Here is a 25,724-nt window from a genome sequence, read left to right on the forward strand (position 1 = left end):
CAGAATGCAAGCCCCTTTTCAACCCAAGCTTGCATTAAATGTTATCTTTAAACTGATATTAGTTGCACCTTTTTTACTTCATCTTTTTCTGTGTAACTCCAATTTACTCCTTTTATTTCACTGGTGTGCTTCCTTCAAGGCAATTCTTTTGTAATTTTTTCTGTGCTTCCTCCTCATATGCTAATATTTCCAGCCGCACTCCTCCATCTGCTGCCATTTTCCCGAGTGTACTGTTTCCTTCTGGTTCTATTCCCACATTGTCCTCTGTAAGTAACCATCCCCTGGTTTAGCTCAGTGCCAATGCAAAACAGTAGCAATCCACAGGAACTGAAAACTGTTCAGCAACACTGTTGAATTACAAGGTATGGCATAAGCCCCAACTTCCTTCTACTTCAGGAAAATGGGCAAAAGGTAAATTCTTCTTTGGTGGATTTTAGCCTCTTAGCCACATAAATTAAAGAATGCCTTGCATTCTTTATTGCACTCAAGGAAAAATTGAAGGGCTTTTCCACTACTTGAAATGCTAGGCTGAGGTGAGGCTAGAGGAGCTGGCAAAAAATGTGGAAAATGGCAGTAAGATGGTGGTTCTCAAACTTCTTACCCCCATGACCTCCTGCATCATGGAGATGTCGCACCCCCACTTGATGTAATCAATGAATAAAAATATTCTGTTTGTTTAGTGTACATAATTTTGGTAGCACATTTATGTATATTAATATTTTAACATTTTATTATTATACACTGCAGATGTACTTTACCATTATTATTATTATTATTATTATTATTATTATTTATTTATTTCCTTATATCCCACCTTTCTTCCGATATAGGTACTCAAGGCAGTGAATAACAAGTATAAAACAATATAATTGAAAAACACAGTGCAACAATATTAAAATATAGAAATATAAAAATAAAAAACCCACAATTAAACAATTTTATGAGTTAAAACAGTTATAATTTAAAATAAAATTTAAAAAGCTAAAGACCTTGTATAACTACATATCCCAGAACTCCATAGATTGGAGAGACAGCATTTAAAGTGGTCTCACACTGCATTATTTCTACAGTGTAGTCCTCAAACTGTGCTCTTTAAGGGCTTTTGGACTCCAGCTCCCAGAATCCCAGACTATTGGCCAACAGGGCTGAGGCTTCTGGGAGCTGAAGTTCAAAATCTCTTAAAGGACACAGTTTGGGGACGATTAGTGTGGATGATGCTTTGATGCATCTTCAGAAGTGGAATGACTAGATTTTATCTTTTTGTTGTTTAATTTAATTGTATTTTATTGTGGGTGGGAAGGTTGGGAAGGTTTGGGATACAATGGACAATGAGACATTTATTGTATGCTTATTGTATTTTATGTATGTTTTATTGCTAGTCGCTTCGATCTTTTTGGAGAAGTGGGATACAAATAATAATAATTATTGTTGTTGTTGTTGTTCCCCACTCAGATAGTCATGCTTATCTATTCTCTTCCCAGCTGACACTCAAACAGTGATTCCCAAACTTTGATCCTCCAGATCAGTGGTCCCCAAAATGTGCCCTTTAAGGGCTTTTGGACTTCAACTCCCAGAATCCCAGGCTATTGGCCAACATGGCTGAGGCTTCTGGGAGCTGAAGTCCAAAATCTCTTGGAAAAGGGCACAGTCTGTGGACCAGTGCTCCAGATGTTTTGGACTTCAGCTCCCAGAATTCCTGACTATTGGCCAAGTTGGCTGTGGCTTCTGGGAAGTGAAGTCCAGAACACTTGGAGGGCCAAAATTTGGGAACCACTGACCTAAAACATTGGTGCCAGCCCCAGACACAGTTGTTGTTGTTTTAAATAAGTGTATTCCAGCCATTCTGGAAAAAGTGGAATATTAGACACCCAGCCCCTGGTTTAGACTTTGTGGTTCTCCTCCATCCCTTCAGAGTTCAAGGCTCAGGCAGCTCTAAGGCGGCCAAGACAAACAAAGGCAAGCAAAACAAAACAGAAGGGCTACACTCCTTCCCCACCTCCTCCTCACCCCCGCCCTAAGGCGAAACTACAGGGCCCAGACGGGTTCTCCTGGTTTCAGGTAGACGCCCAGGTGAGCCGAGGGGACCTATGGGTAATGTAGTTCAGTCTTGGGCAAGTGGCACGTTCCATGGGCGCTGGGAAATAGAGCTGGGACTCAAAGTCCCACAAAGCCTTGCAGCCACCCACACAAAAAAGGTATGTCTGCTTCCAATTAGAGAGGCAACCTGTTCACAGGTTTGGAGCCCTCCATAAAGAAGTTCTCCAAAGCCATGCCTTCATGTACCTGAACTGTGGGAGATTTTGGAGCGGGAATAAAAAGGTAAGTTGGCCTTCCAAGTCTATGTCTGTCTGCAGGTTGATTTAGGAATGGGTGAGAGGCATCTGAGGACAGGGAAGGAAATCTTTTGGATGTTCCTGTTCATAAAATGGTGACTTGTGGTTTGAGGTGCAAGTTTGGCTTTGGCAAAAACCTAGCTTCCAGCTTTCACTCTGATCCAGGTTTCCTCTTTGAAGGGCTGAGGACAAGCAGAGTCCCAAACTGGATTTGTCTATTAATTTTTTCCAAAAACGAAATCTGTTTTTAGCAGTGCTTTGAGGATGGATACACACACACACAGTGTGTATATAAACTGTGTATATGAGTTGTTATGTGCCTTTTAAATGATTTCTGATTTATGGCAATCGTAAGGTGAACTACCAGTGGAGTTTGCTTAGCAGAATTTGTTTGGAGGAGTTTTGCCATATATATAAATACACACAGTGGCCTGTTACAGACAGCCAAAATAAAGCTGCTTCGAGTCACAGTGGAGGTATGGTGTTTCAATGATGCATGCGTCCTAAGAGTCCAAAAGTCACACCAAAGCCACGCTCCAGTCCTTAGGGATGGAGTGTGGCTTTGATGCGACTTCTGGACTCTTAGGACGCATGCATCCTTGAAACACCATACCTCCACTGTGACTCGAAGCAGCTTTATTTTGGCTGTCTGTAACAGGCCAGTGTGTAAGCACACGTGCGCGCACACACAATGTAGGGGTGTGTGTGTGTGTATATATATATATATATATATATATATATGACAGTTTTGCCATATATATATTCGCACACAGTGTAGGAGTGTGTGTGTATATATAGATATATATATTTGATAGTTCAACCAGAAACTTCTGAATAAGAGAATAAGAGCAACAAGAATAAGGATAATAAGAGACCACTGAACCAGAGAAGCTTTGCATTCTCACAAATTTGAAATTTGAGGCCAGAGTCTATAGGATCTCTTTCTGCCTCCGACATGTTTATGAAAAGATTTCCACAAGGTTGGGTTCATACATATAAAAAGTTTTTCTCAAGCACATTTTTGTTGTTAGGTGCCTTTAAGTGATTTCTGACTTACTACAACCCTATTCATTCATTTACAGTACTTATTATACTCTGCCCTTCAGTCCTAAAGGCGCTCAGAATGGCTTACAGATAGTTATTAAGATAAACTATCACTGGAGTTTGCTTAGCCAAATTTGTTTGGAGGAGCTTTGCCATTGCCTTCCTGGAGTCTCCTTTGGAGGTTTTTAAAGGAAGGCTGGATGGCTATCTGTCAGGGGTCCTTTGATTGTGTATTCCTGCATTGCAGGGGGTTGGACTGGGTGGCCCTGGAGTTCTCATCCAACTCTATGATTCTACCATTCCTCTGAGGCTGAGAGAGTGTGACATGCCCAAGATCACCCAGTGGATTTCCATGGCCAAATGGGGATTTGAACCCTGGTCCCCAATGTGTCCTCAAACACTCAAACAACTGGACCACAGTGGCTCAAAGCACTGTTTACTAAAAACTTAGTGTTTCTTTAGGTTACTATTTTAGGCTACTGTTTTCTGTATGTTTCTTCTTGGGGTGGCTCTTGCCCACTAAGAGACCTTTTCCCACTACACATCATGTATTAGCCCACCACTCTGTCCTCATTATATGTTTATTGTCTTAATATATTAATATTAACAGATTTTAATTTCCAATTTGAATTGTATCATGTTTAATCGTGTTTTAAGGGGGGATTTGAGATATAATATTGAATGTGAATATTTTAATGTGTGGTGAGCCGCTTTGATTGTCCCATCACAGAAAAGCGGGATAAAAATAAATGTTTTATTATTTACTTATTATTATTTATAGCACTAGCATTCCACTTTAAGTGCTAGGGTTCTATTCAGTGGAATCCTGGAATTTGCTAGGGAAGAATATTTACAGTTCTCAACCACAGAGCTCTAGTGCCTCATCAAACTACAAATCCCAGGATTTCATAGGATACTTTCATAGCAGTGGAAGTATAGTGCTATAGTTGTGGAGTACGAAAAGACCCTAAGTGGTTTCAGATAGGCCTAAGTGAGTGATTTCTTGGGCTAAGCTGCAAATCCAGATGAGAACCTCAGTCTAAAAAGCATAAGGTGCAATATCAAATGTGTGTGTGTGTGTGTGTGTGTGTGTGTATACCTTAAAGTCTCATGTTGATTTATGGTGACCCCAATTAATTTCAGAGGATTTTTTAAAATTTTATTAATTTTATTACAAATATTTCAAATACAGAGGATTTTTTTGGGGACAAGGAATACATTCATGCTCAGCTTTCTAATCTAGGACTGGCATTGAGAGATCCAGGCTCAAATCCATATTTGCTCATAAAAAGAAGGGAGCTGGAGTGGGGTGGAAGAGAAGGTAGCAGCACCTTTAAGACTTTATTGCTCTGTACTACATCCAAAGAAGTGGGTTTATATCCATAAAAGTACATGCAGAAATAAAAACCAGATTATCTTAATGGTGCTACTACATTCATTTCTCTCTCTCTCTCTCCCCCCCCCTCTCTCCCCCCCCCCTTCCTCCTTTTGTTACAGACTAACACACCTAGTTTTTTGAAAACATTTACAATAATTGCCCATGGCATTTTTCTGGTGATTTTGGATTGCTTCTCAACTCAGAACCTAACCCTATCTCTTTTGTGAACATAAAATGTGTGGTGAAGTGGCAAGGATCATGAAAAACATAAAGGTACAAAATTATAATCAAACAGGGTCAGATTAGAATATGAAGCCAATCAGGAGAACTGAAGTGAGACACTTGGTTTGTATGGGTTATGTTGTGCTGTTTACCAGTGGCTGTACTTTCCTTAGCTATGTCTTACTACTCTATGGACTGTTTCGTTTTTCAAGGCAAATACATCCTATCCTTATTATAAGATTAGGTGCTCAGCCTTGAACAAATAATAGTCTTAAATATTTTGTCTTGCACTTTAAATAATGCAAAAAGGAAATATTCAATTATGAATCTTACTGGTTACCAGTGGCTCTATCCACACTAGACAATTATTTCAGTTGGCTACCACGCTAACTGTTATGGCTCCATCCAATGGTATCCTAATATTTTGGTTTGGGGAGGGACTTGTCACCCTTGGGAACTTTTTGGGGGCTTTATGGCTGCCCCAAAGGCCAAACCTTGGTAATGGCCAGATGTCCACATATGAGACGCTTTCACGCAAAGCAATTATAGTGCTAGATTCCACTTTAACGGCTATGATTCTCTCCTGGGATCTGTAGTTCAGGGAGGGATATTTAGAATTCTCAGCTAGAGCTCGCTAGTGCCTCACCAAATGATAAATCCCATGATTCTACAGAATGCAATCATGCCAGTTGAAATGGAATCATAGTGTCATAATTGTGCATTGCAAAAGAATCCCTCAGTTACAAAAAATAAAAAATAAAAACCCAATTCTCTTTTATTAAATAGAATATGAGGGTCCTGCATCCTGTTTAAAAGCTGGATTGATGCTTTTGGTGGCTTTAAGAGAAGGTAATACACCACTTCTTTTATGATGAGATAAAGAGAGATTTAAGGAGTCCTGAGGCCTGCAAAAAAGCATATAGCTGTATAGCCCCACTTTGCCTGCTTGTTTTTTTAAGGCATGTCCTATACAGTACAGCATTACTTAATGCACTCATCCCTCCACATTTGCAGGAACCCCATGAATGTGAAAAAACTGCAAATAACAAAAACAACATGTTTTTACCTGAGAGAATACCTCTCTAGGAATTTCTAGGTCCTTCAGTGCAACTCTGTGGTCAACATCTGCCAGGCATTGATTATAGAATTGTGCTGAAGGAGCTACAAATGCCTAGTAGAGTGTTCTCTAGGTCCTTAAGTGTGACTTTTGGTTAAAGTTGACCATAGAGTTGCGCTGGAGGACCTAGATATTCCTAGAGAGAACATATTAATAAAATCCATGAATAATCAAGTCCGCAAATGTCAAAGCTGCAAATGTGGAGGGACAAGTAATTGAGAGACATAGCAATGTTAGTCTGGAATATCAGCATGAAAGGATTTTTTAAGCATCTTTGAAAATAACTGTGTGAAAGAATTGTAGTTTAAGCTTTTATAGACCTGGGGTTTGTGTATATGATTAAAATGCTCATTCAGATCGAATAGACTGCAATCCAACCACATGCAATTTGGAGGAATTCAGGCTTTTTGTGCCCCCTTCCCCGCAGAAAAACTCTATAGACTCCACTAAAAATGCATTTGCTGTTTTTATCAGACTACCTGCGAGGATGTGCATTATTGAATGTGTGGCGATCCACCTGCTTTGCATGGCTCTGCGTTTTTGGCAGAGGGAGGATGAATAGATGCAAATTTGCACAGGTAGATGAAAGCAGTTACGTGTTGATATGAAGGTGTGAATATCCCCAGAAGTTTGCATAATACACTTACATGTAGACTAGCCCCTGGTCTGCATTCTCAGATGCTTAGTTAGTAATATTAATGTAAACCTGCAGTTTCACCTAGAATATATGAGTTAACAAATTTGTTAGAAGGCAGGTGTGTGATTGATCAACCGAAAATAAATCTACATATTGTTTTACTAAAGCTTAATACTGTAACTCACAGGACCATTTGAAGGCAGTGCACAGATTAAGAAACAAAAGCTGCATTTCTAAACATACTGACTTGGGGGTAAGTTCCATTGGACATGAAAAGACTTGTTTTTGATGCTTAAGACTGTACTGGAAAGCTACCACTGTTAGAAGGAAGGATTTATTTTTTTCTCTTTCTGTTACACTAGTAACTGAACTACAGTTGGCCCTCCGTTTTTGTGGGGATTCGTTCCAGATCCCCCCCCCCCATGAAAATGGAGACTCGCGTATATTCAAGCCCCATAGGCTTGAATGGGGCATGTGCCCACGAATGCATGTGGGGCGTAGGGGCATCCCCATTAAAAATAATGGAGGTCACCCCTCTGTGAATATTCAAGACCGTGGACCTCAAGTCCGCAAGAAAGAAGGGGCGACTGTAGTAACATCTGTTTGCTAATAACATCACAAACAAAAAAGATTTCTAAAAATGTTGTGTCCATTTAACTTCAGCCACACTAAATAAAACTTTCATTTCTTTTTAACAAGTGCAACATATTAGAGAGTTTTATCTAAGTTAAGGTGCATCTAATTATCATATAGCTTTAAACTGTTTGTAATTTAATTCCAAGAGTTATCAAAGTTGTACTCTTCTGGCCAATCTTTTGGGGAAAAGATCAATTTTATTTATTTTTATTTATTTATATGAGAGCTCCTGAGATGATGAAAAAATAAAAACTAATTAAAACAATACAGAAATGGAAACATATTAAAAGATATTAAAATACTCTTTAAAAACTCCTAAAAGCAGTCTAAAAACAAACTTAGAACCCAGTTTTGAAACAGTTTAAACAATAATTTCAAACACTGAGTGTCATGCAGGACAGCATTGTTTTGGCTGCCTGCCGGGAGCTTAAAAGAGATGGGGCCAGCCTAGCTGTCTTGGGTAGGCGGTTCCACAGTCGAGGCATTGCTACAGAGAAAGCCCTATTACGTATTTCCTCTAACCTAAGTTCATGAGATGTTGGGACATACCACAGGGCCTCCTCTGATGATCTCAAACTTCTAGCAGGCTCATATGGGAGGATGCAATATTTCAGGTGTTTTGTCCCCAAGCCATTCAGGGCTTTGTAGATCAACATTAGCACCTTGAATTGAGCTCATATGCAGACAGGAAGCCAGTTCAGTGTTATATGGTGTCTAGAATGCATGCCTGACCAGTCTGGCTGCTGCATTTTCCACATTATAAATGAATAAACTGGCAACATATTGACTTGGATATTAACAGTTGTTATAGTTTGGAACCCATCTTTCACACAGCTCTTTCCCCACCTGCAGTTCTGCTTTCTCCTGGCTCTTTTGTTAGCTAGTTGTATGACTTGGGAGACCTGCATGAACACTTATCAAATGTGGTGTAGGCTAGGGGATGTCATCAGAGAGGATAATTGGAAGTTGTGAACTCCCCCGTGTGCAAGTAGAAATGCTTTATACTTTACTTCAGCCTTTTATCCCTTTTCTGCCAACTCATTGAAATATAGAATCATAGAGCTATAATGCAACCCACTGCCCAGCAGGAATACACAACTAAAGCATTTCCAGAAGATATCATCCAACCAGTTTAAAGAGCACCAAAAAAGACTCCACTGCATTCCAAGGCAGTCTACTCCATTGTCAAGTAGTTCTTACAGTCAAGAAGTTCTTCCTTAATATTTAAGTGGAATTCTTTTTTTGTCACATGAATCAGTTGGATCAAGTTCTAGCTTCTGGAACAGCAGAAGACAAGTTCACTCCATCTTTTTACAAGACATCTCTTCAAGTATTCAATTGTGGCCATTATATCACTTCTCCTTCTTTTCTTTTCCAAGCTAAACATATCTTCCTAAATTTTACATCATAGGGCTTAGTTTCCAGAACTTTTACTTTCGTGACTGCTCTCAGAACACATGTTCTGTTTGTTAACAGTCTCTCTCTCTCTCTCTCTCTCTCTCTCTCTCTGTCTCTCTGTATATATAAAATTCAATATGTGGAGTTTAAAGTTTGTACAACTAGCCTTCCCTATCCATAGATTTTTTATCCACAAAGTCAACCATCAGTGCTTGAAAATATTTTTAAAAATCTATAAATTCCAAAAAGCAAACCTTGATTTTGCCATTTTGTATAAAGGACACCATTTGATTATGCCGTTGTATATAATAGGACTTGAGCATTCACAGATTTTGGTATCCACAGGGTGTCATAGAACCAAACCCCAGCAGATAGCAAGGGCCCACATATTAATATTTTCTTATGTCTCAGATTAATAAGTGATTTTGGAATTAATATGACCTATCCCAAATAAAAAAATGTGTAACATGAAATGTTGTCTGCAACACCTCTCCCATTCCTTTGCTTATTGTCTTTCTATTGGGCAAGGCATCCTAGATACACATTGAGGTTAGCATATTGAAAGATGCCCTGGGCCATTTTCTAAAAAACAGGCCCACCTCTTTCCTCTGTGACTGAAGATAGTTTTGGATACTTTCTGCTTAGTTTTGCTGGGCATAAAAGAAGCCAGAGAACATAATGTCATATGGAGATAACAAGCAAAGGGATACAGCAATTTGCAGCCTTATGTATTTGTCTCTGGTTGAGAGCTTGTAGCGATGAATCCAATAATCCTCTGGTTGGTTGTGAAGCTTGGTTCGGGAACTGCCACAGCTCACTAGGGCCCTGGCAGGGCTTAGAACTCAGTTGAAGACTCCACCTGAGGCTTTATTAGCTTTGATAAGACCTATTCTGAGAGGCAGTAAAGCTTAATCTCATCTTGTTTTGCTAAATGCATTGTGATACGGATGTAGACTTGGTAAATTTTATTCTTGAAGGCAAGAACAAACAATTTTAGCATTTTCCTCCTGCTGTGATGAAATTGTAAAAAGCTAGCCAGTTTTCTAAGCCTACCTGCAATTAAAGACTTATTATGTGTAAAATAAAGTGTAGGTGCAGTTGTGTAGAACACAAGTTTCCTTCATAGAAAAGACTATTTTCTACCTAGAAAACCCAAGTGCATTTTTACACCGAATAACTCTTGCACTCCAAAGATTCTCACTTGACTAGAATTCTCCTTGTTAAGACACTCAGAAATCCATTTTCAACCAATTTGAGGAATATTTTAAAATATTATTTCCATGGCTAGTTGTGGATGCCAAACAGGTGAATGATGCAGTTGATTATTCTGTAATACTGATGCAGACTGAGGGTGATGTCACCATAGAATTTAAGAGTGCATCATGTGGGAGAGTGCATTGGCTTACCTAAGGAATACCTGTGGTCTCCATCTGTGTCCCTGTGGCTGTATTTGAGAACTGCTGCATCAATGTGAAACATTGCTGGTGATTTTAGGTCCAAAACACACTGCAGAAATCATCCAATTTGAGACCCCTTTAACTTCCCTGGCTCAGTGCTAGGCAATTCTGGGACCTGTAGTTTTGTGAGACATTTAGTCTGCCACTATAAACTACAATTCATAGGATTTCCTAGCACTAAGCCAGGGCAGTTAAAGCAGTCTCAATCTGGATTATTTCTGCAGTGTGTTTTGGACCTTAGATCCCAACCTTCTCGAACAACAGAAATATGTAACAGATTGGCATTATATAACTGGATGTTTCTAATAGTGATTGGCTACATAAAATGCTCCAGTGCCATTTTTTCCAGTGTTGTAGTCTCCTGCATGCCAAACTGCTTGAGAGCTGGAGGATAAACCGGAATTTACTTTTAGTTTAAATGAAGAGCCAGTGTGCTATAATGGTTTGAGTGTTGAACTATGACTGTGAGAGGCCAGGGTTCAAATCCCTGCTCAGCCGTGGAAACCTACTGGGTGATCTTGGGCAAGTCACGCTCTCTCAGGTTCAGAGGAGGGCAATGGGCAAACTCTTTCTGAACAAATTGTGCACCAAAACTCCTATAAGATTTGCCTCAGGATTGTCAGAAGTCACAAATGTTTTGAAGTCACACAACAACAACAACAACAACTAAATAATCACTGGCCTTCAAGTTTACTTTACAGTGGCTTCAAATTAGCTACCGTAAATTTATCCTGTGGCAATGTGTTCAAAAGAATAACTGGTGCGATAGTCTTATTCCTTGCATTAAAAATATCCTTCTCTTTAAAAAAAGTAACAGAGTTGCTATTAAACTGCTGTAGGAAAACAGTTGAGAAAAGAGATGGGCGGAAAAATACATTTAAGGTAGCATAGTTCTTGCTGAGGTTTATGTATCCTGTATCACAAATGGCGGTGTGTTCATTCATCATTCTTACTTATTTCTGGTTAGCAGTCTGGAAAGCTTGCTACTTTTTCTTTAATGCTTTTATTTCTGCCTATTACTTGTGAAACATTATTTCTTAATAAACTAAATCAAAGTGCCCAGATGAGATTATATTACCAATTTATAAATGGTAATAGATATAAAACCTCTACATTTAAAAACCATTCTGTGCTTTACATTTCTGACTGACTGAGTGGTAAATTCAGTAGATGGTGCACTTGGTGGACATCCTCATTAAATTGACCATTAAGATGTTTGAATTTTTTGAGCTCTGGCTTAATTCCTAGATGTTTGGTGTCTATATAGCATTTTCAATGTGCTGTATTTTGCATTTTACCTGTAGAAAATTTAATTGTCTTGTATGGAACACTTAAATCTTTCTAAGCTTTTTTCATCCTATCAAACTGCTCATTAATGGTACAGTACATTTTCAATCTTACTTTTAAACACAAAATGTATTTTGGAATAAGTCACCCAATCTTCAGAGTGTTGTGGAACATACTGAGCAGTGTTGCCAATCACCCTCGAAGGAAATCCCCCAAATGCCCCCAAATTCCCCGGGGCATCTGGGTCAGGGATGAGACATTCGGGTCAAGGGGCTGCAAAGCACTATGGGAAGGCAAAAGGGAGTGGGGACTTCTGGATCAGCCATTTTTTTGGGTGGGAAAGGCATTTTCGGCCAATTTTTTGGGCGGGAAGTGAAATAATTACACATAAACGGGAAGGCTTTTAATTACCCAATAGGAAGGTTTAATTCCCCGGAAATTCCCCATAATTCTTTTATACTCGGAAATTACCTGGAAAGGCTTTTTATTACCTGAAAATTGGCGACACTGATATTGAGACCTGCATCCTGTTGATAATCTTTTCTAGAGTAGACCCATTAAACCAGTGCAATTTACAAACATATTGACTCATAATTCAACAATTGATTCAATGGGTATGTTCTAGCTGGGACTAACAAAAGACTCCCAGCCAGCTTGCTGAGTATTTAAGAGTAAGATACAGAATCAACTCACAACTGTGTGTTTAACTTTTCCAGAATGGATTGATTACTTATAGCCATACTGCCACATTAAAAGTATATTTGTTGGTCTTGGCCAGTGGCCCACCCTCCATTAGCACAGATTGAGCATCTCATTGTGGCAGCCCTGGTTTGAAGATGCCCTCTGATTCAGCTCCTTCAAATTATAATACATGTGTATATAGTGATGTGAATTCTTTGAAAGTCTGTGGCATTTCTTAGAATTACCATTAATTAATAAAGGTATTTGTTACTGTCTGAGAAACTTTTTGATAGCTTCTCTTCAGTTCTAAAACCATGCTTTACTCCTGAGTGAATAATGGCCAAATCTGAGCTTGCAAAGTTATTGGAAGATGACGAATGGTCAGTGCTTCCTATAAATACATGCCCATTTGATAACATTTGATGTTTACCAATAATATTTGTCACCACTTTTTCTTAAGGAAAATCGTTTTAACTGAAAGGAACATAGTTTTCTTAAAAACAACAACAAAAAAAAAACCTTGTCAAGAGCTTAATCACAAACCTCTGGTGCGTATTTTTCCAGTTCAATGTGGTCAGTTATTTCTTCATCAGAAAGCTTATGCGGTGCTTTCATTGCAAAACTATACTGTTCTGAGTTTCAGAGTAATGCAATAAAATTAAAATTAGCTTCCAGGCAAATTGTCTGCCAGTTTTTCTCTCTGTGTAAGGCAGATGGTATAAGCATGTACTGAACATGCAATCTATGACAGCAATTATTATCAAATTATACATGGTTCTCACCTAGTGAACATTACTCCTCATTTTTCATTATATTGTGACAAAGTTAATTAAAGCCAAAGTGTTGCATAAAGATAATTGCTTCTTTATCTAGAGGGAAACCAGATATATATATACCACAGAGACATAACAAGTTCTGAGCTGCATGAAGTATGCTTGTTTCATTATGACAGATACGATAAAAAAATTCTTTTGATCTTAAAATCCCGACAATTTGACTCATCCTTGATGGAAACTCTGTTTTAACTGGGTACCATTCTCAGGTAACTGTGGTGCCTTAGTACCTCCATTGCTACACTAGGCTAGAAAGTATGTATCCCCCCTCCAAAAAACCCCCACCAACCCCAAATTATATTCATATCAGAAATGGGCTGTGAGTGGTTATCATCTTGGTTTCACATAGTGTCACATAATACCCAGAGTGTTTTGCAGGGGCGAAATGCTCCTGCCTTAGAAACATGGCACAATATGTGGGTGGCCACCATGTTTCTGTGTTGGTAGTCCAAAGTCCCCTAAAGACACCAGATCCTGTCTGGTCTTTGAAGCTAATCAGGGTGTGCCCTAGTTAGTAGTTGGACTGGAGAAAGCCAATGAATATCAGGTGCTGTAGGCTCTGTTTTGGAGGAAGGAACTGGTAAAACCTTCCCTGAATATTCCTTTCCTAAGAAAACCCTATGAAATTAATGGGGTCACCATAAGTCGACATAGGACTTGAAGGCACATACCCACAGAGAATCATCCTTCCCCATTTCACACTGTCCTGAAAGTATAAAATTCCAGGACTTTGTTGGGAAAAAAATATGACAGCTATGAACCCACTACTGCCCTTTACTAAGGTGTTTATGCTAGGGATGCCATAAGATGGCTTTTTCTAAGGGAGCCCTCAATGCAGAGGCAGTCTAGATTAAGGTCAACCCACAAATGTTGATGTTTAAGTATATCCATTTGCTGAAGGATTGTTCTTAAAAATACGAATAACAACAACAACAAAAGAATATGTTTGTAGTGCTCAACTCTTTGTTATTGTTGTTAACTGCCCTTGAGTTGGCCCCCAACTCATGAGACCCTATGGATGAGGCATCTCCAATAGCCCCTGTCCTCTACTACTTTACTTAGTTATTGCAAATCCATGCCTGTGACTTCTTTGATTGAGTCTTTCCATCTAGCATGTGGTCTTCCTCTTTTTCTGTTGCCCTCTACCTTCTCTAGCATTTTCTGCTGAGTCATGCTTTCTCGTGATGTGTCCAAAGTACGACAGTCTCAATTTGATCATCTTGACTTCCAAGGAAATTTCTGGCTTTTTTGCTCAAGGTCCCATTTGTTTGCCTTTTCTCTTTGGTATCCTCAACACTCTTCTCCAGCACCACATTTTGAATCTTCCTCTTATCTCCCTTCTTCACTGTCCAGCTCTCGCATCCGTGCATGTTGATGTGGAATACAGTGGTTTGAACTGTTCAGACTTTGGTGCTCATTTGTATAGCTTTACTCTTTAGGATCCTGTCTAGTTCTTTCATGGCCTCCCTTCCCATTCCTGGTGATCTTTTTATTTCTTGACTACAGTCCACATTCTGATCAGTGTTTGATCTTAGATACAGATCAACTCTATTAAGATTCCAAGATGAACATTTCTTCCATGGCCTTTAAACCTTATGTGGTAAAGTATATGTTAGTAAGCTTCTGTGTTTTCCAAAAGGTACTGTTTTGATCTAGTAGCTTATGGTTTTTGTGTAAGCCTTCTAAACTGAGCTGAGCTCACTGAATCAGATCTAAGCAAAGCATTTGCTGAATCGCTGTAATGGATTGCTTTGATAAATTCATGCTGTTTGGTTAACAAAACAGATGATCTATATCATACAGTAGCATAAAAATAACTGCCAAAATAAAATAAAAAACAGCACTGTCCAACCAACTAAAAAATAGAATACTGCACACTGAATTAGTAGGGCTGAGAAGAATAGGGGTGCAATGGTATACTGTGCCCCCCAGCATTCTACACCTTACAACTTGCATGTGTAATGTGTGTGCAAGGTACAGAGACTGTTCTATGTACCATGAGTAATGGGTGGGATCTTTTGCCTAATCCTTAAGTTCTCCTCCCAGCTCAGGTGGAAGAAGTACCAGCACTGTACCATTACCAATCTGTACCAGTCTTGGTTGCTATGTTGCTTTCTCCTCCACTTTAACCGTTCCACCGCCACACAAAATTTCATGGCCCTAATTCCAGGTGGACAACAGGAAGGGAGAGAGGAATTCCACTGTTAGGTAAAGGTCTGGGGAGGGATAGATTGAGTCAAGGGAGAGAGGCAGGAGTGACAGGGGTCCACAGAGAAGGTGAATATTCCTCCTCTAGCACTGTCTTTTATGTATGAAAGTGTTGGCCTAATTTTTTCAGCAGGCAATGGTAGCGAGGAAAAGGATAGAATGAATAGATGTAGACAGTTGCAGTTGGGGAAAAACACTGAACCAAATTCAAAATCCATAAGCAGTGGTTACATTATGCAAACTTTTGCAGTTTCACTGATTTCGTCAACAGGTGAAGATGTTAGAAATGAAACAGGAGAAAAATGATGACAATGTCGGAGTCACAGGCCAGCATTCTGAGATGTTGTCGGTTATGATAGTATTGAGGGATTTCAATGTAGACAGAGGCTACTCCCTTTATTGTCTGTGTGAGGACTAGAGCCAAAGACCAGTGGAAGACAGATAATAAAATTTCAACTCCATTAGCAACAGAAAAGTAACTTCTTTTGAGGTTCAGCAATAGAGTAGGAAAGTGAGACATAGGGAGAAAGTCATAACAAGATCAGAACAAAGCCAAAGTTGTTAGATCTCATTTTGAACCAGAAGATGATATCCAGTAGCTTGCTAGATTTTCATGATTCTAAACACCCAGGATGCCTCTCGCATTCAGGTTCTCTGCCTTTTATAAGCAGTCTTCCAAGAGATGCCTGCCATTATCCTGTATGAATATACAATGGGAAAAAGGGGAGTGGGAATTAAGCGATCCAGCAGTACTTTTGAGATGAACTGGTTTATTGTAATATGAGTGCTTTTGTGAGCTATTGGAAGCACTAATGGGAAAGAATTTGAAGACATAAAAGCAGAGCCAAATCATGCTGACTTGCCCATTTTTATGAAGATAAATTCACTCTATAAAGACACTTGGCAGTTTTAAGGAGGGGTATTTAGAATTCTCAGGCAGAGAACTTCTCTGCCTGAGAATTCTAAATACCCCTCCTTAAAACTGCAAATCCCAGAATGCAACAGGAGGCAGCTAGAGCAGTCAAAGTGGAATAGTAGCACTATAAGAGTATAGTGTGATAAACATCATAGATAGATTACAAGGGACTGGCATTAAAGATACCAACTTTCAGCACTCCTCTTCAGTTTATTATGAAGCCATGATTTTAGCTCCAATGGGAAACAATAAAACAGGCTTCTAAAACAGAATAAAGTGATGAGTTGTAGAAAAATTGTGTTGTGGAAATGGCTCAGGAAGGGAAAGATCACCAAGGTCCAAAACATACTGCAGAAACAATCCAGTTTGAGACTGCTTTAACTGCTGTGGCTCAGTGCTAGGGAATCCTGGGAATTGTAATTTATTATGGTCACAGAGCTCTCAGGAGAGTACCACATGCCATTTCTGCACTGGGAGGGATGTGGGCTCTAAAACTCAAAAACAGATCCTATCTCATTTCCTCATCGCAGGGCAGATGGCAGCTCATATGCAACCCGGGCTTCTCTGGGTTTCTTGTGCAGCTTAACATAGACAGGCCATTGAGTCCAATCCCCTGCCATGCAGGAATGCACATCTAAAGCACTCCAGAAAGATGGCCATCCAACCTCTGCTTAAAGATTTCCAAAGAATGAGAGTCCACCACCCTCCGAGACAGTCTATTTCACTGTTGAACAGTTTTTACTACTTAGACATTCTTCCTAATATTTAGGTAGAATCTTTTGTGTGTGTAATTTGAATGCATTTATTCCTGTCCTAGTTTCCAGAGCAGAGACAACAAGCTTGCTCCACTCCCTCCCTCCTTTCATTTGCACTTTTAACATGCAGTTGATTGGGAAGACTGGAGTGGGGTGGGGGAGACAGGAGTGCAGATTGTCAATTAGTTTTCCCTAGGTTTGGTCTATGGAATCCAGCAAGGAGCAGAGTTAAAATGGGAAGCTGTTTGCATGGGATGTTTTATTGGGGGGTACAACTTAGTTACCCTCCCCAGATGTAGAGATATTGTCCCCTCATTTGTCTATTCTTCCTCGCCTGTGTTTCTGCCTTTTTAAAATGCTTTTAATGTTTTTTATACTATTATTGTTTAATTCTGTTTTAGTACGGGGTATGGGTGGGCGGTAGGTCTAGGGTTTGATTTTTAACTCTATTGTAATTGATGTATTTTATTGTTATAACCCGCCCGGATTCTTTGTGATTGGGCGGGCTATAAATAAATCTTTATTATTATTATTATTATTATTATTATTATTATTATATGTATGTATGTTGCAGAAGATGATACAAGAGCTCTGATGTAGCAGAATACATGGTTCCATTTGAAGTGGGAAGTGTGGAAAAAACCTAATCTCATTACACATTTACCAACAGACACCAGCTGGAACAAGGGTGAGCAATGTATAGTCTTTCCGATGTTCTTGGACTGCAAATTCCCAGCAGCCTGAGCCAGTATAGCCAATAGTAAGGAATGCTGAAAATTGCAGTCCAAAAACATCTGGTGGGCTGCTTAATTTCTACAACAGAACAGTGGTTATCCCATGCTGTCCCATCCTTCTTCTCATGAGGAAAAAGATGGGGCAGGACAGGGTGGGATGGCACCAATGGAGATCATGCATGCTCCCTCCCCGTGTGCCATCCTGTCCCATCCTCATGAGGAGGATGAGGCAAGGTGGCTCCAACAGAGTAGACACACACTCCCTCCCCCTCATGCTGCCCCATCCTGTCCTTCCCCTAATAGACAGTTTAGATCTAGTAGACAGTTCAACATTTTTTAAATGGCATTCTCTTCTCTTGTCTTTCATTAGGAATGATTAGGGTGAATGAAGTGAGTGTTTTGTTTCTCAGTATCCTGCAATTTTATGCCATTGTTAGTCAGATCTCATCTCCCTCCACACCCCACCCTTGACTCAGTATTAGCCTCTATCCATTTCTACTAAAGACAAAACAATATTTTCTAAACAACAGCAAAAAGACAGTGTATGATATTTCATTGTGCTAGATAGCTCTAAGTAGACTATCCAGACTGGAGCTTAGATAAATTCCTTTTTTTTAACTCTCTCTCTCTCTCTCTCTCTCTCTCTCTCTCTGTCTCTGCTTCAAGTCACCTGTCAATTTATGGTGACTCCATGGATTGCATAGGGTTTTCATAGACAAGGCATACTAGATTTGCAGTTGTTGTGTGCCTTCCAATCGTTTTCTGACTTAGGGTATCCTAAGGCAAACCTATCATGGGTTTGCTTTGCAAAATTTGTTCAGGGGAGGTTTGCCATTGCCTTCCTCTGAGGCTGAGAGCATGTGACTTGTCCAAAGTCACCCAGTGGGTTTCATGACTGACTGAGAATCAAGCCTTGCTCTCTAGAAGCATAGTCCAACACTCAAACCACTATGACACACTAGCTCCCCAAATCTACACACACACACACACACACACACCTGATCTAGACCACAAGATTCCATATTCAATGCTACATTTATTTGGCAGTCAGGTTTTCTGTTAGACATTCCCTTTTTAAGGCATGTTCTAGTTTCTTCAGTCAGCGGCTTCCAGTTGTGTCAATTTTCTGATTTTCTTCGGTAATTGCCTTGAGGGATTTTGCAGCAGTAGTGATGAAGCCTCTGGCAGTAACTAGCTGAACCACTATAATAATGTCACAGAGGGACAAATAGTCAAAAGGTCTCTGGACTATCATTGGTTACATAGCTTAGATCCAAAATATCTTCCTCCTTGAGGATTTTTTCTTCTTCTCTCACTTTGACAGGAACTTTTTGATCCCAAAGGTATCAATCAAAATGAAAAGTCTAGGGCTTTCCTTCCAGCAAAAAAAGGAATGCTTCCAGGTTACTGTTGTGTCAGTTATTTGCTATAAATCATTGAAGTTATTTTCTTGCTCAGACTAAGGCTTGCCATATTAGAAAAATGGATCAAAAAAGTGGATAAAAAAACTTTTAAACCTGGATGTCACACATACCATTTTAAATAGCTGCAATCTGTTTTTAAAGGTCCTTAAGTGATCAGGACATAAATTGAACCTTATCCTGCTTCTTGGGGTTAAATATTTTAAAAAGCTTCTTCTGGAAATGGTCTTAAGGAGTGCACCACTCAAAAAGTTGAATTTTAGGTGTGTTGTTAAAGGTGTGTCAGCCATAGCAGCTTAAAGACCCATGTATTATTCTTATAAGGCTTGGCATACATTAAAACCATTAGCTAAGTGAGGCGGCTGTTTTGTCATGTTAATAGAGATGAGAAGACAGCAGTTGTGTCACAAAGATATAGCATGCACACATAGATAGGAAAACATGGAGGCTTTTGGTCTTGTTTTTGTTTTCCTCAAGTGCTACTCTACAGAAGTGTATAGGTAAGTGTATTTGTGTATCCATGTTGAAACATCTTGTGACTGTCTAATTTATTTCCCATCTTTATAAGAACTCCAACTAGCCACCTGTCAATTTAAACAAACCACTGAACAGTAAGGTACAAAACCATGATAACCTACCATAAGCTGAGTACCTCTCCTCTGAAATGTTTGGAACCAGAAGTGTTTTGTCTTTTGGATTCTCCCCCCCCCCCCCCATTTTTTGAATACCTTCATTTGCATATTCATAACACAGAATACAGATCTTAAGTGGCATAGTATGTGCTGTTTGCAAGACTGGAGAGAGACATGATTGGAGTGAGACTGAGGATCTGTGAAATGGCAGAAATCCCAGCGTACTCCTGCCATTTCACAGATCCTCCAGCCTTGTGTCTCATTCGTTTGTGATTTGTGTTGTGTGTAACAGGCAAGGCTGGAGAGAGACTGAGGACAGGATCTGAGAGATGAAGTAGCAGGAGTGCCACAGCTGCAGTTTTGAAGGTGGAAGTGGGTGGCTGATAGCAAAAAGTTTGTGTTTGAAGGTGTTTTAGTTTTAGATTTCTAGATTAGGGATGCTCGACCTGTAGTAAAATGTAGATCATGCAATAATATCATTATTATACATCATACACACTTGTAATTGAAGAAAATTGTCAGAAGTTAATTGCATACTTCCTTTGAGTACCTGCAGGTCCAATACCTTGATGTCGATTGTCTCATTGGCACCCACTCTGACTTTATGATTTGTTGAGGTCATGCCGTATGGCAGGGTAATGGTATGAAATACAGTGGTGCTAAAAAATCTGACCATCTTTTTGGACTGCATTTCCGAACATTTTTGCCATTGGCTATGCTGACTTGAGTTGTTAGAAATTGCAGTCTAATAACCTCTGAAGGGCTGGACTGCATTTTGCCCACTCCTGGTCTGCACTAGCTGTAGGGGATTTCCTGAGATTTGGGCTGGGCATTCTTCTGGCTCTAGGTAGGGGATTGAATCTGTAGGTAGGGGATTGACTCTGGACTTTGATGCAAAGCACACTCTTTGTCATTGAGCTATAGCTCCTCGTCTTTGGGCCCAAACAGACAGGCCAAAATAAAGCTGCTTCGGGTCACTATGGAGGCATACTATTTAAACAATGCATGTGTCCTAAGAGGCCAGAAACCAAGCCAAAGCTGTGCTCTAATCCTTAGGACTGGAGCATAGCTTTGGCATGGCTTCTGGCCTCCTAGGACACATGCATCATTTAAACAGCATACCTCCAAAGTGACCTGAGGCAGCTTTATTTTGACCTGTCAGTTAGAGATGAATGTAGTGAACTGAAGCTGCTAATATAGTATAATAGTATTTGTTCTGCTTGTTGGTCTTTTCCCTTCTAAATCCGGTGAGCAATGTATGGTGCTGATGATATTATTGGACTACGTCTGAAGTCCAGCAATTGCCCTAACAAGTTGTCAAGACTGGGGCATTGTTTGCTGTGCTGTCTAGGACTCATGGGAATTGTGGTCTGACTATAGCTGGAAGGCCACAAGTTGCCCACTCTTCTATTAAACTGGAAAAGAAAAGTAGGTTTTCTATGTGGGAGCTCAGACAAATGTTCTGTTTGTTTGTATGTGTCAATACAAATCTCAACCTGAATCTCATTGGCTGCTTCAGTTTGTGGTGAATTTTAGGTATGTGAGTCTAACTGTGATCCTCCTGAAGATTCTGAAATTGAGTAACACTGTTCAGAAAATTCAAAAATCGGATTTGAAATGTTGAGAAAATCATGTTGGTTTCACCTATGACTGTTGTGTTTGAAGTGCATTGTAGAATAAAACCCTTACTTATCAGTCTGTGCCACAAACTGAAGCAGCCAATGAGATTCAGGGTACTTCTTGTCTGGATTATAAACTACTCATTTTATTTCAGTAGTAAATATATAGGTTGTGTCTCCCTTATCCAAAATGCTTGGGACTAGAAATGTTTGTGATTTCAGAAATTTTTTTGGGAGGAGGGAGGGTATTTTAGAATATTGGCATATATATAATGAAATATCTTGGAGATGGGACCCAAGTCTAAACATGAAATTCATTTACAATTCATATACAATTCATATACATTTTATAAACATAGTCTGGTGATAATTTTATACGTAATACCTTAAATAATTTTGAGCATGAAACAAAGTTTGCTTACACTGAACTATCAGAAAACAAATATGTCACTATCTTAGCCACCCATATAGATGATTTTGGAGTTTTTTTATTTTTGAATTCTGGATAAGGGAAACTCAACCTAGAATAGGAATTGGAATGAAACATGTAATTTAATCTCTGTGTGGGGTGGGAAAAGGCAAGGTATAAAATGGTCATGATCACTTTTTACCTCCTTGATTAATAAGAGACTTAAATGATAGGCCTACCTCAGTGGTGCTTTTGGGATATCTATGGGCCTCTTTTGTAGTAGTCTTCCTCACACTGGAGAAAGTTTATTGGGCTAATCTAATACAGGTATTTAATTTAGAAGTATATTGGAAAAATGCCAAGAGTGAATTTGCATCGGGGTGGAGGGAGGGATGGTTTGCTCTGTGTTTATGTGCTGGTTGTATGTGAAAAATTAAATCCTAACATCAATACTGTCATTATACTCCCACTCTACAAAATACACTCTTTTTGTTACTCTGCTCAGGCACTTTTATTTTGATAGGTGTAGAATGTGCATCATTTAGCAGCTGTTTGTCTGCTTTCTGCTGTGCTGTCCCATTTATTTTGCCTCTGTACTTTCCTTATTTAATGTCTCTGTTCGTCTGAATCACATCAGCTTGACTGATGAATAATACCACTGAATAATACCACTGTTCACTGAAAACATCTGAATGCTGTTTAGTAATATTTACATATGTAATGAAACTGAAAACCTGCTAGTATTTTTATTGTAAGGAAGACCTTTCTCTTTCTAACACATATACAATTTGCTTTTGGCTGTGAATTCAGGAACAGAATGCAAGCCCTTTGTACTCAACAACATATCCTTAGTCTAGCAATAAAGCTGTGGTACTTTTGTCCTCTATACTTTATTTGCTTTCCTGTTATGTTCTGCATATTTTTTGCCACACAGAACAGTTTTTACCTAGACACTTAAATGAGCCACTCTGGTTTCTTTCCATCTCTGTTTGAGGCAGATATAATGGAAGAGAGAACAAGGTCAAATTCCAGAAGGTGCCATATAGAAACAGGGGTCTTCTTCTTGTGGCCAATATCAATTTGAGTCAGAAATATTTTAATTAAGATTCACAGAGCTTTCGCAGCAAAACTGATTGATGTGAATGATTAATATGGACCTGATGATCCTTATAGCTGTTTATTTCATGGTAAATGAAGCAATGTAACCTTATTGCTTCACGGTGTGACAGTATCAAAAGACATTTGGTGAGTAAGCTGTAAAACCTACTTTGTATCACTAATATGGAAATATCATTGCAACAATATATTGCTGTCATAGCTCCTGCTGTAAGTTTGCTAATTGATATCTGTAAAGATGGTATCATATTCTGTTTGCGGCAAGTTGGAGGTAGATTTATAGTAACACATACATGTTAGTTATACTAACACGCATCTTGTGAACCACCTTGGGTTCCTTTTTTGGGAGAAAGGCAGCATAGAAATGAAATAAATAAAAATAAAATAATAAATAATAAATATGTTCATTACTTTAATAATAAAAAAGTATAGACCAACATTGATCACCAGTATAGTATAGGGCTGAAGTGTTGGGCTAAGACTATGGGAGACCAGGTTCAAGTCCCCACTCAGTCATTGAAGCCCAGTGGGTGACCTTGAGCAAGTCACACTCTCTCAGCCTTGAGTAAAGCTGATGGCAAAACCCTTCCAAACAAATCTTGCCAAGAAAATCCTATGATAGTTTCACCTTAAGGTCACCCCAAACTGAAAATGATTTGAAGAAGGCACACAACAGCAGCACTACCAACAACACTTATCACTTGGGCAGAGGGAAGGGCTTTTCATAGGTACTATGTTTAGTTGTTATAATTTAAAGAATTTTTTTTTTGTAAGGGTCAATCCACACTTGACAGAGATATGTGAGTTGTGTGTTTAAGTAGTGTTTGTTTAAGTAGTGTGTCCTTAGAGGTCTTGACCCTTCCACAAATAGCATTGCGACCTTTTGGAGCTTAAGTGAGTATAGAAGGCTCTTAATATGACACATTAAACAAAAATGTTTAATTGAATAAGGAAACACACCCTTAGTCAGAAATAGTCGCCCAAATATATTGAAACATTAACTTGTTGTTGACCAAACTGCTTGGTCATTTTTTCTGCATGTCTCTGTGTCATGAAGTACAAATCTGAATATGTCTGCTCATATTCCAAGTCTAAATTCAATGGGACGGACTCACCAGTTGTAAAAATTTATTCTACTTCTCACTTCCTGTATGAGACTTTCCTCATAACATTCTGAAAAGGATCACTTCCATTTCTTCTTCCTATAGATTGAGTCTCCCTTATCTGGAATTCCGAAATACAAATAGTTACACCTTTGTTTTACGATAGTTCAGTGTACACAAATTTTGTTTCATGCATAAAAGTATCAAAAATATTGTGTATAAAATTTCCTTCATGCTATGTGTAAGGTGGATATGAAACTGAATTTTGTGTTTAGACTTGGTCCCATCTCCAAGATATATCATTATATAAATACAAATATTCCAAAATACCTCTGGCTACAAGCATTTTGGATAAGTGAGATTCAATCTGTATTACATTTTCTTATTTTTCCTGTTATTAACAATAATTTTGTTAATATTTGTTCCACCGAGTTGTGCAAGACATTAAAACTGAATTGCAAACCCAAGTTCCTGCTCATTCTCTCCCCCCCCCCCCCCCTCGGCCATGTGGCAACAAATCTTACTGCTTCTTGTAAGGATTTCTGAGAACAGTGTACTTGGAGATGATGACATGGGGTGAACCCCATATAAAATGTGACAATGATTGACAGACCATTTACCATAAAGCAGGAAAATCTCCCTTGTGAATCTGTTGGGCATATTTCTAAGGAATCCTTTGGGCTGCAGAACTTGTGGACCACCAGTTGCTGTTGGACTCTAGTTCCCTTCAGCCCTACTCAGGAAGACAAATGGTGAGGCATGATGGGAATTCTAACATTTTAATATCAGGGAGACCAAAGATTTCCTACCTTTGCTTTAAATATTTATTTCTACACTGGCATATACTGAATGATGATTTGTAGTGTTAAACATTTCTCAACTTATAAACCAACATATCTTAAATTTGTTAGGAAAAGGAAAATGTCTGCTTCCTGTTACATGAAGGAGGTTTCGTGGAGTAAATCAGAGGGTTCTCTGATTGACTTGGACAATGGAAATCCTGCAAGGAAAGATTGGTCAGGTATGTTGCCAGTAGCCTACCTTCTCAAGCAAAATTTTAATCACTGTTGATATTTGTATTCAAAAGGTTGCATTCATAATATGGTCAAGGCACTCATGAAGTTAAAAGCAAATTGCATTTCCCTTAGTGCATGGCATTCTGTTAACAGAAGAGTTCCACTTCTAAAAGGAACCTTGGTTCCCTTTTACAGATCCCATCCCCTGCACTCAACTCACCCCATTCAGCTGGCTCTCCTAACTGTGTAGCATTTTCAGGGAGATGAAGTCTGTTACTGTCATCTAAATTGTCTACTACTGAATCTGGCGCCAAACCAGATGAAATCTGATGCAGAAAATTTCCATATAGAAAATCATTGTAGTAATTGGAGGAAAGGTAACTTTGCAATCTGTTAGAACAACAACACAAAGAACAAAAAAAGCGGCAGCTATTTAACATCATCTTTTGAGTATGACCAATCAGGGAAAATATGCTGTCCAAATCAGGTGTTTGTTTGAATGCCCTTTTCCTCTAAGTCACAAATACAATTTCTCGGGGGTCTTTTAGAGGGCAGAATGAAAAAGTATAGTTTCATTGATATTGCATTTAATCTATACACATTTAATCTATACACATTTATTTAGAAGTCAGTCGTGTTGAGTTCTTGGGGCTTAACTCCCTGGTAACTGGTTATGGGATTGCAAAGAAAATACCACAGTCCTACTCTGAAGCAAGCCCTACTGTGTTCAAGGGGATTATTCCCTTGAGTGTATACATAGTAGTAGAGTCTA

The 25,724-nt window shown here is 39.1% G+C and overlaps 1 protein-coding gene across 2 annotated transcripts in view; it reads left to right on the forward strand.

Annotated features, from left to right (window-relative positions):
* Positions 1-2,229: 2,229 nt before the first annotated feature.
* MACC1 (MET transcriptional regulator MACC1) overlaps positions 2,230-25,724 on the forward strand; it is a 43,517-nt gene continuing 20,022 nt past the window's right edge. The window contains exons 1-2 of one of the 2 annotated variants that reach the window (XM_089533103.1): positions 2,230-2,319; positions 24,848-24,957. In XM_089533103.1, the coding sequence (XP_089389229.1) occupies positions 24,858-24,957 (100 nt within the window). In that variant the 5' untranslated portion in view covers positions 2,230-2,319; positions 24,848-24,857. Of the gene's footprint in view, positions 2,320-6,916; positions 6,985-24,847; positions 24,958-25,724 lie in introns of those variants that run through there. The other variant, XM_089533105.1, reaches the window with a different exon arrangement.

This window comes from Sceloporus occidentalis, unplaced genomic scaffold, assembly GCF_023333645.1.
Source record: "Sceloporus occidentalis isolate IW3139 unplaced genomic scaffold, rSceOcc1.0.p SCAF_7, whole genome shotgun sequence".
In the NCBI taxonomy this organism is placed as follows: Eukaryota; Metazoa; Chordata; class Lepidosauria; order Squamata; family Phrynosomatidae; genus Sceloporus; species Sceloporus occidentalis.